The 13,711-nt window shown below is 32.3% G+C and overlaps 1 protein-coding gene across 1 annotated transcript; it reads left to right on the plus strand.

Annotated features, from left to right (window-relative positions):
* The first annotated feature begins 8,164 nt into the window (after positions 1-8,164).
* On the plus strand, positions 8,165-10,698 carry LOC114367893 (probable protein phosphatase 2C 13). Its single transcript, XM_028325137.1, has 2 exons — positions 8,165-8,602; positions 9,280-10,698. The coding sequence occupies exons 1-2, from the start codon at positions 8,384-8,386 to the stop codon at positions 10,276-10,278; spliced, it is 1,218 nt and encodes a 405-aa protein (XP_028180938.1). The 5' UTR covers positions 8,165-8,383; the 3' UTR covers positions 10,279-10,698.
* The last annotated feature ends 3,013 nt before the right edge of the window (positions 10,699-13,711 follow it).

The raw sequence follows: 13,711 nt of genomic DNA on the forward strand, positions 1-13,711 counted from the left end.
AAACCATTTTAGAATGAGACATATTCTAAGACAGTTTCGATTTCACAATCATCTTAAAATGTGACATATTTTAAGACGGTTTAGATGTTATAATCATTTTCGAACTAAGTCATTCTAAGACGGTTATGACTCTAAAATTATCTTTGAATGAGGTCTATTCTAAGACAATTCTGTTGTAAAAATCGTCTTTGAATATACCACATTCTAAGACCGTTTTTTTCAAAACCATCTTAGAATAAGTCGCATTCAAAGACGATTTTCAACATAACTATCTTAAAATGTGATTTTTTAAAATTTATTTTTTGTTTCTTTTCATTGCACCTATATTACATACAAACCATTATAGCTGCAGATAAAAATAATATAAAATCTTCAAATTAGCAACACAATAATTAGTGGAGGATATTATCATGTATGTAGACAAAACTATTCGAAAAGTTTAAAATGTTATAACTTGAGGACATTATTGCTAATACCATTAGCAACATTGCCCGTTATTGGTAGTGGATTATTTTGCCCTACCAGAAAACTTCTGTTAACACGGGTGTGTTGATGATGCGTATTAAATTTAGTGCATTCAAATAGGGTACACAAAATATATAAGAAATCTCTTATCTAATAGAAGTTTTTCCTCTCATTTTCGGTTCTTTTGTAGTAATTAATAACTTTCTTATGGGTGTATTTTGTTTCTGAACAAATGTCATACTTTACGATGATAGCTTAATTTTCAGATGCTTATGAAGATCACTATATATGCTTTCAAAGGGAAAATGCTCATCATGGTCAATCATATATATATTTGTTTCACCAAAAATAGGAAAAATAGTCACTCAGACGTACCAGTTAGTCATTATCCAAGCCCAAGGATGGTGTTATATTGTTATATATACCTCTGGGAGAAGCTGCAGAATCAACATATCAATGACTCAATGTTTCTGTGTTTCGATTCATTTTTTAAACATCATTTGTAGTACTAATTATGAACTGCATGAAGTGTTATTTCATATATATGTGAAAGATGTATAGTTTTGGATCACATAAGAGGCAGAATACTTGACGTGATGTCTCGTCCATGCTTTTAGTAGGCATTAATCCTTTTATCAATGATAATATTCTAATTAAGTGATGAGTGGTAGTAACTTAATTTTTTTACTAAGCATTTGTATTTTGTAGGACAGTGACTCGCAAACCTTGTGCGGATTGGCATGTAGAATCAATTATTCGGTAGTATTTTAAATTAAGTACAGCTTTTATTTAATGTGTACTGCTAAAAGAAATTAATAATGAGTTTTATTTTTATTAAACATTATGTCCGAAACATATTAAAATTTATGATACGATGAATTAATAATTTGTATAATAGTTAGTATCTTAACATTTGCATTTGCTTAAAAAAACATTTGCATCATTTAAATTGGCCTAATTGTGAAACTAAATCTTAAAAATAGTTATGCCGACCTTCCGTTGGAGTTAACATTATTATATTTACATTATTTTTTTTATTAAGAAACATACACAAATAAAAGAGGCACACGTAGTTCTTAAAAATTAATGAGTGTCGCTGTATAAAAATAATATATTAAGTAAGGAATTGGATGGAATTTTTTAATGAAAACTATCTAAATGCAATTAGTACTAGTGTCATCAACTCTATGCCAATGCAATTGGCCCAGGACCGGGAACAAAATATATTGGGCCTATTTGAATATAAGCTAAAAGAGTTTTTAAGAATTTTTCTATTGAAAATCGAGAAAATTCTTATTAGAAAAGCTCTCAAAAGTTCTTCAAACTTTACAATATTCAAACATGTTTTATTTTTTGTCAGGTTGCACCATGTAAATGCACTTAGTTAGTTTTTTCTTCTTCTTATCATTGATCCATGGGTTGGCTTGTTTAATTACAGACTACGCGAGATGAATGTGGACATAGAAAAGGAAACCCATTTAAATTTGTAGGCTGATGCAAAGCAAGACTAAACAAGTGAAACAGTCGAATTTGAATGAATTGAATCTACTATTCTTCATGTTGACAAAATACTCATATGATTGAAGTTTATTTCACCAGTCGTGATTGATTACATGAATAAATCCACGTTTAGATTATTTATTTCATTTTTTAATGAAACCTTTAGAAGAAAACTCTTTAATGATTTATCTCAATAGAAAATAAGGGTAAAGTCTGAAAACAAAATATAAAAGCCAAGGAATATGCACATCCCCTGTTAAACATGCATGTTTAAAAGGTGCCACCTAACAGCCCAGAAGAACTGGGTCGATGAAATGCTTCTTTCACACATGCATGCCTCGTACGTACAGAAAACAGCACCACAATTCCCATGAAAGAAATTTTATACCGATCGATCCGTTCCCACCTCTTGAAAACAAAATTAAGAATCCAACCAGAATTTAGGTAACCCCATTTTTTATTTTATTGTTATTGTTATGTTGCGTGAATGGGATCCATAAATTCCATGACACGACTTGGGTTGGATACATTTTGGCAACATTATATTATTCTTTGCATTTTTTATTGTCATAAAGTCATACATCCTGATTGATGGTTATCCTGTGGGACAAAAAGAAAACTGCTCCGTTTTTCACTTTTATTAGTTATTAAATTAAATAGTATTGATAAAAAGAAAATCAACATTGACACAATTAGTAGTAGTTTGTGTTTTTTAATCAAATGATATGAGTTCAAATACTAACTAAAACTGTCTACCTTAATTATGTGCGCTTAATGAAGATTAATTATTATTTTTGACGAAAACTAATACGGACCAATACTATAATTAATAAAAAATATTAGAAAATAAAAACTTGATATACATGTTGCTTGGCTTATTGTATTTGGCTTCAAAGTTTAGACTATCAAATGGAAAATAATTTTTTTATTGACAACTATTAATTTATTAATTATATTAGAAATGTCACTTAAGATATTTGAACATATAATCTCTCTTTCTTTCTTTTTTCTTTTATCATTTTTTATGATTAAGTCAATCTTATATTTTTTTTCGAATGAATGAAGGATAACATGTTGTAATCATCAACAATATTAGCTCTCGATACTTGATCATAGTGGCCATAGCCATTTTAGACACTAAGCCAGGTGTCGAATAAGGGCCGAAAGTAATCAGGTTATGCATGAACATGCATAGCATTCCTAGGAGGGCACCTTCATACATTAATCATATCATATAGAATAATATAATAATATCGAAATGGAAAGCATAACGCAAGGGTGGGTGCTGAATTGGTTGTGAAAAATGTGCCATGTGTATGATAAATATACATAATAGTTTAATAATCAAATGAAAAGATATGATGGATCAATTTTAATTTTTTATTTATTGAATCCTTTTTCATTTTTCTCTCTTTATTGTTTCTTTGTTTTTTAAATGTTCAATTAAACCCCTCTCTTTAGGAGTTGAGAGGATTTTGTTTGATCTTTTATATATATATATATATATATTCTTGATTTGATTTATTAATTCATTTTGGTTCCTTATTTGATTTTGATTTTTTAAAATGATTTTTAATTAAGTTGAATGAATATTTGGTGTATGAATGTGTTATGGGAGTTGAGATATATTGTGATTCTTTAGGTTAGGAATATTTATTGAATTGTCACTATCTCATTAAGATCATGATTATGGATTTTCTTGCTTTTTATTTACAAGCGTATCCTCCTTCAAACACATATCTATTTGAGACACATGTATTTGACCGCTAAATGTGGATTCCTTCTCTAATAAGAATATATATGGTGATTCTTTATATGGTGAGAAATCAATCCTTTCTATTAGATTCATGTTGACTTGATCTTCTTGTTTGTTTCTCTTAATTTTGATTCACCTATAGGATTAGGGAACTTAATTGAGAAAATAGAATTATTTATGAAAGGAAATAAGATTTAAATAAGTTGGTGAATCTAGCCGACAAAACAAAATGTAGTAATCTCATTTAATGATTTCTAGGTAAATTGATGAAATTTAATTTTAACATGTTAATTAATTAAAGGCTTAAATTTATTTTTATGACCATAATTAAAGGCTTAAATATATTTTTATCACCATAGTTTAATTTTTTTATTTATTTATTTTTGTCTCTTGTAATTATTTTTTGTTTTAATTCTTGTAAAATATTTTTTTTATCCTTTAAAGTGTTTTAAATAATAGTTTTTCACTGTTCAAAATATTTTTTGACTGTTCAAAATTCTATCTAAAACACTTTTAGGATGAAAAATAAAATTAACACGATTTATAAAGACTAAAACGAAAAAAAAAAATCTAGGGACAAAAATGAAAAAACACTAAATTGTAAGGACTAAAATGTATTTAAACCTTAATTAAATCAATCATCTTTCTTTTATGGCTTTTGTGTTTTTCTTTGTTCTTAGAAACCTTAAATTTCAACTAAATGATATTGATTTCTTAAGTGAGACTTAAAATTTTTTCTTGCTATTGAAATGAAAGGTACGAATGATACAAATTATGTGATTGGAATATAAATATTTTGAGATAGATCTCAAAGGATTGTTAAATTTATCTCAAAAAGTATATATCAATAAATTTTTAGAAAAATTCAAAGTTGATAAATCTCCAACATCTTATGTTCCAATTAAAAAAAAAAGACAATTTAAGCCCCATCCAATGTCCAAATTAAGAATGTTCTAAAACAGAAACAAACAAATGGAAACAAATTCGTATGAATTTAACATTGTTGGGAGCTTAATGTATGTTTAGACTTGTACATAACTAGATAGTAGCTTTTAGTCTTTTACTTGGGATGGTAAGGAAATTCAGAGAAATCTTAGAATTTAGATCATTGGAAAACTATAAAGAAAGTTTTATGACATTTCCAATTAACAAAGTACTATATATATACTTTCTCGTTAGCTAGATCAAAGAACATTTTTGTCACACGTGAGTTTTTGAATATAACAAAAAACAAATGTTTAATTTTTTAAGTTGAAAGACTAAACGAGATTTAAGTTGTATAGATGAATCAATCAATTGTCTTAGCAAAAGATTGTCCATTTGAGCTCCAATGGGAAGGGGTCCTAAGTAATATTATTATATGTTGAAAGTATGTACGGTATGAAAGGATACATGAGCGATAGTAATGGGTAAGTAAACACTAGTGTCCGAGTGAGAGGCAGGTTCAATGGTAACCGGAGAGACAAGTGCCCAACTTTTTTCTTCACACACTTTCCTAAAAACTTCAATGTAAACAACCTATGAAGTTTCTTTAGGAGATGTAGCACAGTTACCAACGTGTTTATTTCACCAAGGAGGAACAAAAGTGGCCAGGGGTATGATTTTGTGAGATTTAGGAAAGAAGATGATGAATTGGACCTGGAGAAACGACTCCAAAATATCTCTATCAGAAATTTGTAGATGCTTGTGAACAAATCGTATGGAAAATACGGTGCCAGAGGAAGTTTTAGGGGTGAATATAGGAGATCAAGACAGGTTAAGATAAGATACAAACCTAGTCTCAAGAAGAAAGGTTGGACGTATGCTTAAGCAACTAAAGTGAGCAAGCCTGGTGTCACAGCTCACCCGCAAATACAACAATAGGGTGGTGATTGAGGATACATGATCTATCATGATAAGAAAAAAAAATGAGGAATGGTTGGGGAAGTGCTATGTGGGCTATCTATCAAAAGTGGGGTTGGTGATGAATATACAAGAGGCATCCTTTCTTAATGGATTCTCCTTTGTCAAAATTAGAACATTGGGAGACAACATGGTGGAGTGGGAGGTGAAAATAATGTGAGCTTTTGGGAAGCAAAGTGGTTAGGAGACGTGAGATTATGTTCTAAGTTCAATAGGATTCTTCTTAACTCTGAACAAAAAAGCAAGAACATTGCAGAGGTTGGTGATTGGTGTGGTGGAGTGTGGTCATCGCATTTCTCATGGAGACGATCGTGGGTCTAATGGGAAATCCCCATTGTGCAGCCAATTGGAGGAGGCTTTGGAGGGTTGGGAGCTAAAGTTGGGCAGAGAAGATGGATGGGTGTGGAAAAAAATGTTGCCAAGACCTTCATTGTTAAAGTGGTTTATGCATCTAACTTTGCAACAAAAACATAAAAAAAAAAAACAAAAGCAGGGAGAAAAAAGAAATAAACTTACCAAAGTGGGATTTCAAACCCTAACAATAAACAAAATGGGGATTTCATCTAATAAAAAGCCCTTGCCTGTTCTAAGATCAGAAAAAATAACCTTAAAACCGATTTTTTTTCATTTTTTTTATAAAAAAAATCAAAATTGAAAAGAAATTGTCGGAGTATCTAACCAAAATTGCACTCAATGGGTAATGTCAAACCTTGATCTTGGTTGTTGTAAGGATGAAACAAAAATCCTTTGGTTTGTGCTTTATCCTCAAACCAAAAAAGGCCTTGATTATGTTAAAAACATTTTGTCAAACACTTCATAAGCAAAACAATTTTCAACAATTAAAAGAAACAAAAGCAAAATAATCAAAATTGAAAAGAAGTTGCCGAAGTATCTAACTGAAATTGCACTCAATGGGTAATGTCGAATCTTGATCTTGGTTGTTGAAGGGATGAAACAAAAATCCTTTGGCCTGTGCTATCTCCTCAAACCAAAAAAGATATTGATTCTATTAGAAACATTTTGTAAAACACATCATAAGCAAAACAAATTTCAACAATTAAAAGAAGCAAAAGCAAGACTAAAAAACACTAGCAAAAATCTGAAATGTATATCAAATAAAAATCTCATAACAAAGGTGGCGATGCATTGGCGGAGTGGCATCGACGAAATGAGGGAGAAGGAAGCGTAGAAGAGAAAGTGAGAGAAAGAGAGCAAGGGAGATGGTTTTGGTCAGAGATGATGCGACACGACGATAGAAGTGCAGCAATGCTATTTGTTGGTGGTCAGAGGTTGCGGTAGAGAGTTGATGGTTTATGATGGTGCGGTGACTTTCAAGGGAGGTTAAAATTTTGATTTTTAAGCTCAGTAGAAAAAGAGTGACTAGAAGAAGGTGAAAAAACAAAAAAATCAAATTTTTTAACACGTGTCACACAACCCAAAAGGTTAGAATTGAGATTTCCACAACCCAAAAAATGTATAAATAGAAAATAGATCAGATTATTATAAATATTTCATCATTTTTTAATTGTACTTTCTACTCGATTCAAATGCCAAATTATGATCTACCGTGGACAACCTATTTTCTTTGTCCACCCTATAATCCTCCTTAATAACATATAACATATTAATAACATGCATTGAATTCGAACCCATTGCACCAAACGTATTGGATCATGTGGAGAAATGGGGAGCCAGTCCTTCTACAGTACGTTTTGACTTTAATTAGTAACCAACTTTGTTATTTACTTCAGCCATGTGGAAAACATGCCATAACATATATATATATGATATGTCTTTTTATTCCTTTACTTGTGGGGATTACTTAATGTTGAAATTTGATATTTCTTAAGTGCGTTTGAGTATCGAATTATGTGATTTAATCTTGATAATTTAGGGTTTGTAATCTTACGAAAATACTAAATTTCGATGAATAAGCATGCCAAATTTCAGATAAATTAAACTTTTGTAGGCGAATACCAAAATAAATATTTGAAATTTGAAATAATGTTTTAATTTTAAATTTTTAAGATAACACGCAGACTCAACGAAATGAAATCCTTGAAGGAAAATGAGATGTGTGTGTGCCTGGATATTCAAAAATCCACGGCCCTAACGAAGGTGATATTCTTTTTAGATTTTTATTTTTATTTTTATACAAATCGTGCTAATTAAAACCACAAATCATTATCATTAAATTTGGGACAAATCCATACTTAAAGAAACTAAAAAATCGTGATTGATACGTAATTATTTTACATAAAATAATATATAATCGTGTATTAATTAACTTAATTTAGTCGATAGGAGAATCCCTCTTACCTAATATAATATATACGTGCCTGATTAACATAAAGTTCGATCTAGAATAACCACCAAGGGTTATTCTCGTCATTTCATATTCCGATGCGTGGCGAACTCACGCCACCACTCGTTTCAAAATATCTTTCGTTGGATCCCCAAGGGTACTATGGTATTTTCCTGCGCGTACTGAAAGTGAAATTTCTTTGGTAGCGCGTTTTATAAATAACTCCCGCGAATTATTTAGTGCCAAAAGGAAATAAATAGAAACGCATACGCGCAATTTCTGTTGTTCAGAGCTCTTCAGGAAGAAAAGAAAAAAGAAAAACAGAGAAAACCAAACCCTAATTAGAAACGATTTCGGAATCCCTAATTCGCAAATCGCAACCCTAGTTGTGCTGTGCGTTGTTGTAGTGGTTTTTGGAAGAGGAGGCTTGAGCTAAACGCTGCGTTTCGACGACGATGATCGTGAGCCAGAACATGGTGACGGAGGCGGAAATTATTTGCAAGCAGAACATTCCGATGTTGGACGTGAAGAAGTACCACCTTCGCGTGGCGCAAGAGCTCGGCGTTAACGTTAAGGTCGTCGAGGTTTCTCCCACCTCTAACGGCGTTCCCGTCTTCGGCCACGTACGGGTTTCTTCTGAATCGGTTTCCACCGAAACGACTCGTTTTGAATCGGTGAGTGCTACTGGGTTCCCTTTCACGGTTTTCTGGATTTTTTTTATTTCTGAGATTTCTTTTATTGGGTTTTGGTTTTGTTTTTATTCGGTGAGAGAATTAACAAATCGGTGTTTTGTATTGCCATGTCGGTTATATCTCGGAACTTGAATCGGTGGGTTTTTAGTTTTCTTTTTTGTCTTTTTACCCTTTTTTGTGTGGATAATTGTGCATCAATCGGCGTTGATTTATTATATGTGAATTTATGAGTTTGAGTTGTTCGTTTTCCTTATTTTGCTTGTTAGATTTGGGGAGGATCAAATTTTCGTGTTGAGTGGTTGTGGTTGTGGGGTTTCAAAAACTTATTGGGGATTTTGAATTGGGTTTTCTATAATTTTTGTATCCATTTTGCCTTTAGCTTTCTTTGGGTACCATTGCATATAAGGTAATAGGAAAAAGTTTCAATGTTTATTGTGTTCAAAACATTTTCCTGCGGAAAAATCGGTTGATTCAGATGGTGTTAATACTGGTAAGTTTCAGATTCCAATTGGTTCAATTGTAATAGGGTTTCTTAGTAAAAGGGGCTTCGTGGTTAAGCTTCTATTTTGTCTAATTGTGTCTTTGTTTTACCCTGTCTATCTAAATGGGCAACAGTTCTGTGCTGATGTGTTGATTGATGTCTTGTGTATGTGTGTTAGGTTATGGGTTGCTCTGAGATGATTGAAGAATCCATTTTAGAGACTCCTGCTACTGAATTTACACCGAATGTTCGATCTGGTTGCTGTGCTGATATTGGACCGAGGGGGTCTATGGATGATGAGCATATTCAGATAGATGATCTAGCAGCCCACCTTGGATTTGTGTTCAAACACCCTATGCCGAGTGCATTCTATGCAGTTTTTGATGGGCATGGAGGGCCTGATGCAGCCGCCTTTGTGAAGAACAATGCTATGAGATTATTATTTGAGGATGCTGATATGCTGCAATCTTATGATGCTGATGCACTTTTTCTGAAGAAGTTGGAAGATTCTCATCGGAGGGCATTTTTGGGCGCAGACCTTGCCTTGGCTGATGAGCAAAGTGTTAGTAGTTCCTGTGGAACAACGGCGTTGACCGCCCTTGTACTTGGAAGGCATTTGATGGTTGCTAATGCTGGTGACTGTCGAGCTGTTCTTTGTAGGCGAGGAGTTGCCGTTGATATGTCCCAAGATCACAGGCCAAGTTATTTACCAGAACGAAGGAGAGTGGAGGAGTTAGGTGGTTTCATTGATGATGGGTATCTCAATGGTTATCTTTCTGTGACTCGTGCCCTTGGAGATTGGGACTTGAAATTTCCACTAGGTTCTGCGTCACCTCTTATTGCTGAGCCGGATGTTCAGGTGGTCACATTGACAGAGGACGACGAGTTCCTGATCATTGGGTGTGATGGTATTTGGGATGTAATTTCAAGCCAGGATGCAGTTAGTTTTGTGCGGCGTGGATTAAGAAGGCATGACGATCCTCAACAATGTGCCAGAGAGCTTGTTAAGGAAGCATTGCGCCTACACACATCAGATAATCTTACTGTGATTGTTATCTGCTTGTCCCCTGTCCAAAGCATTGTCGAATCATGTCCACCCCAGAGGCGAAGATTCAGAGCTTGTTCTTTGTCTGAAGAGGCCAGGAACAGATTAAGGAGCTTGCTAGAGGGAAACTGAATGTAAATACGGTTCTCATGATTCACAGTCATTCCTTTCATGAAAAAGATTGATTCGTGTTTGTAGGCTGTTTTAGAGTTATAGCAAGCAGCCAGCAGTTTTGTACGGGTAGTAGAGGAGTATAATTGTTGGGGGTTTAGACCTATTTATTTAATTCTGGGGTTTACCTTGGTCTAGGTAGAGAAACATGTGGCTAGGTAATTTTGGCGGGAACAATGTGGGATTCGATTTCACATCCGTAAATAAGAGATGATTTAGGCTTCTCAGCAATGCTGTGGGTGAATGCGACCAAAAGACTCATTATTTTCTTGATTGTTGCATTCAATAGCGGTTTGTTTGATGCGTGGGGTGGGATAGTTGAGTAGAGTGCACGTTTCAACCTATTTCTATGTTTTTATTCTACTCGTTTACTTCCAATTCTCCAAAACTCCCAAGTCTCAAGTTGCTAGAAAATAAAAATTCATATGAACTACATTGTATGAATTTAAGATGTCATTTTTTTAAAAAAAATAATCAAATGTTTTAATGAATATTGTATGAAACATTAGCTAGGTCATAATAAGAGTAGACTATGATATCAAACTATCAATCGGTGACGTCAGCCATATGCCTATATATGGAAACACTTCATTAAAAATAAAAAATATAAATGAACTTTAGCTATTTATTTTGTTCCATGTACAGGAATCATTATATTACAATCACCATCATCATGTAAGCCATGGGACGATCGGCATTTCTAATCTAACTACTTGCAATTTTACGTGACTTTTTGTATTTCCCCCCCCTCAATTATCCAAAGTTTTGTCAGTTGTGAATTGAAAGACTTTTCAGTTACATGATTTTGGGTGTTCCATTCTTTATTTAAAGCATATCGGTTGCTTGCTTACTTGCTTTGCTCCAATCCAGCGTTTGTTTAACGACGTCATGCCGCTATCCAGAAGTGATCCTGCTTATATAAATTCATTCAATCTACACCTTTCACTATCACTGTATATATCCTGTATATTTCTGCCAAATTGGAAATTTTATTGTTTAATGGAGATTATTTCTATAAGAAATTCCATGATACTTTTTCACACCGAGAAGTTTTCTACGTTAAAATTCTGTTTATTGTGTTATCTCTTTTTTTATTTTTGTTTTTTTATCATCATTTACTATCCATATATATAGACTTATAGAGTAGGAAATCTTAATTATGTTTTGTTATCATACAATAATCTCAATTCGCATGATAATTGTCTTTATAATTTAGCCATGCAGACTGAATTCGATTCTAATACAAAAACATTCAACATTATCATTCGATGACCTAATAGTCCCGTACATGTTTTTCATCGATGTGTTTGCTGGACTAAACCTAAAACCCACTTTCAACGGGATCATGTATATGTACTTTCCAGGAGTGCAGCATAAAATTGGTGTAGTCATTGTGTAATTTTGTGTTTTGTCGTTAAAATTGAACTCAACACTCTATGATATATAGGACCAGTACCCTGCTTAGTGCTTTCTAGTTTGTTCACCTAATTATACTTTTAAAAGAAACATTCACACTTGAAAGGATGTAGAACGACTGAATCATGCTTATAAGTATTTTGAATTTGTCAATGACTTAACTCACATATCATAATTAGAATGGCTAAATTATTATGATTGTTCTGTTCAACTTCTTGACACATAGAATCACCATGGAATAATATTGCTTTAGTTTGTCTCAGGGTTGTGTTAGATATACTGTATACACTCCCTCGTGTTGCATCCTTTGGGAAGGCAATTAAGGAGCATGAGAAGACATTAGGCGTTGATTGCGAAGGTAAAGTTAATTAATTAATGGCCAAGAAATTAAGGAGACAAACAAAAATAGTACTATTTGGAATGCATATTATTATGGCACCCAATGAATGTGCGACAGCTTTGTAGTATGTTTCAGCAACTGAGGACATATATGGCACGTCCTTTATCATTCGCATCCAGCAACAATATTGAGTGACACAATGAAAGAATCCACAATGGTGCCTAATTTTGACAGGACAAAAGTCAGATATAGATGTAGTTTGTTTAATTAGATATTTTTGATATTATTTTTCAATCAAAATTAAAATTTTATCTTGATAATTTGTTAATAAAAGTTTATATTAAAAATCAACATATATTAATAAAATAAAATTTCAATTTTAATTAGAAAACAACATTGAAAATACATAAAAGAGCCGGTTGCCACTATTTTTTTTATTTAAAAAATGGATATGATATCTAATGGATCAGCATGATTCTATAATATTAAACGAAAATCTTATCTATTAATATCTTATCTCTTGGTTGATCTTGTAATTTAAATTTAAATCTTATCTAATTGCTACGACTTAATTTAGATCAAAACAAAAGTATTTTCTAAATCTTGAAATTTTAAAAATGAAAATTGTTTTCAAAAGATAAAAACATTTTTTTAAAATCAAACGCCCCTTATCTTTTGTTATCTTATTTCTTATCTTAGTTTAGATCAAAACAAATCTGATGTCATATCTTCTTATTACTTTTATATTAGTTTAGATTAAGTCGATCTTATCTTCTATCATTTAGTTGTACATAGATTCTCTTTAAATGTACACCATTTTCACTTTCCGTTGCTGGTTAAAAATTTAAGAGTTAATGCTTTTTGCCATGAGGATATTTTTCTTATCACTTATCAGTGATGCTATAGCCTATATTATCACAGCTACTACTGTTGGCTATATTGCTATGGTTTATAAATTATAAGCAGCTACTTTTGGGTTTAATTATGTGGATTGTTGGTAAATCCCAACCACCTATACCTTTTGAATTGAGCATATTTGTGAGTTGAACTGTATCAAAACTCGAGAATTCATTGATTTATGTCTTGAGTTGATTGTTGAGGGGGACAAGTTATAGTTGACTGGCTAAGGGTTGAAGGGCTGATATGAAGATGTTGAAATAGGTTTGTGGCACTATTAGAAGTTCCAGATCTAAAGAAAAAAATTGTTTTCCTTGAAGAAAGCCACGAACAATACAACACCAATTTGATATTGCAAAGGACTTGGAATTTACTAGTTTGTATTTTTTTTTTTCAGAATAGCATGACTTCTCACTATTGGTTATGATGATTCGAGTTTCTCAGTTCAACCATTACCAAACATTGTTTTCTCAGCTTGGAATTTTCTAGGTTTTTTTTTAATGTTTTGATAATAAATATTGTTTTCTCAGCTTAACCATTGACAAGACCAATTTATATGCTCATCGTTCAATGTTAAATGATTTCGCTATGAAGATTTAACTAGAAATAACTTGTGGCTGGTAAGATCGATTAGTTGAAATCATTTCAACAATGATGTATCTTAAAAATAAAAATGAAAATACATAATATATGAAACAACAACACTTAACAAGATAAAAGTATAAATAAAAGATGTTTTAT

This window comes from Glycine soja, chromosome 9 (genome assembly GCF_004193775.1).
Source record: "Glycine soja cultivar W05 chromosome 9, ASM419377v2, whole genome shotgun sequence".
Lineage (NCBI taxonomy): Eukaryota > Viridiplantae > Streptophyta > Magnoliopsida > Fabales > Fabaceae > Glycine > Glycine soja.

Coding starts and splice junctions, on each gene's coding strand:
- LOC114367893 (XM_028325137.1), top strand. CDS start 8,384: ATGATCGTGAGCCAGAACATGGTGACGGAGGCGGAAATTATTTGCAAG. Junction 8,603..9,279: donor AAACGACTCGTTTTGAATCG/GTGAGTGCTACT, acceptor TATGTGTGTTAG/GTTATGGGTTGCTCTGAGAT.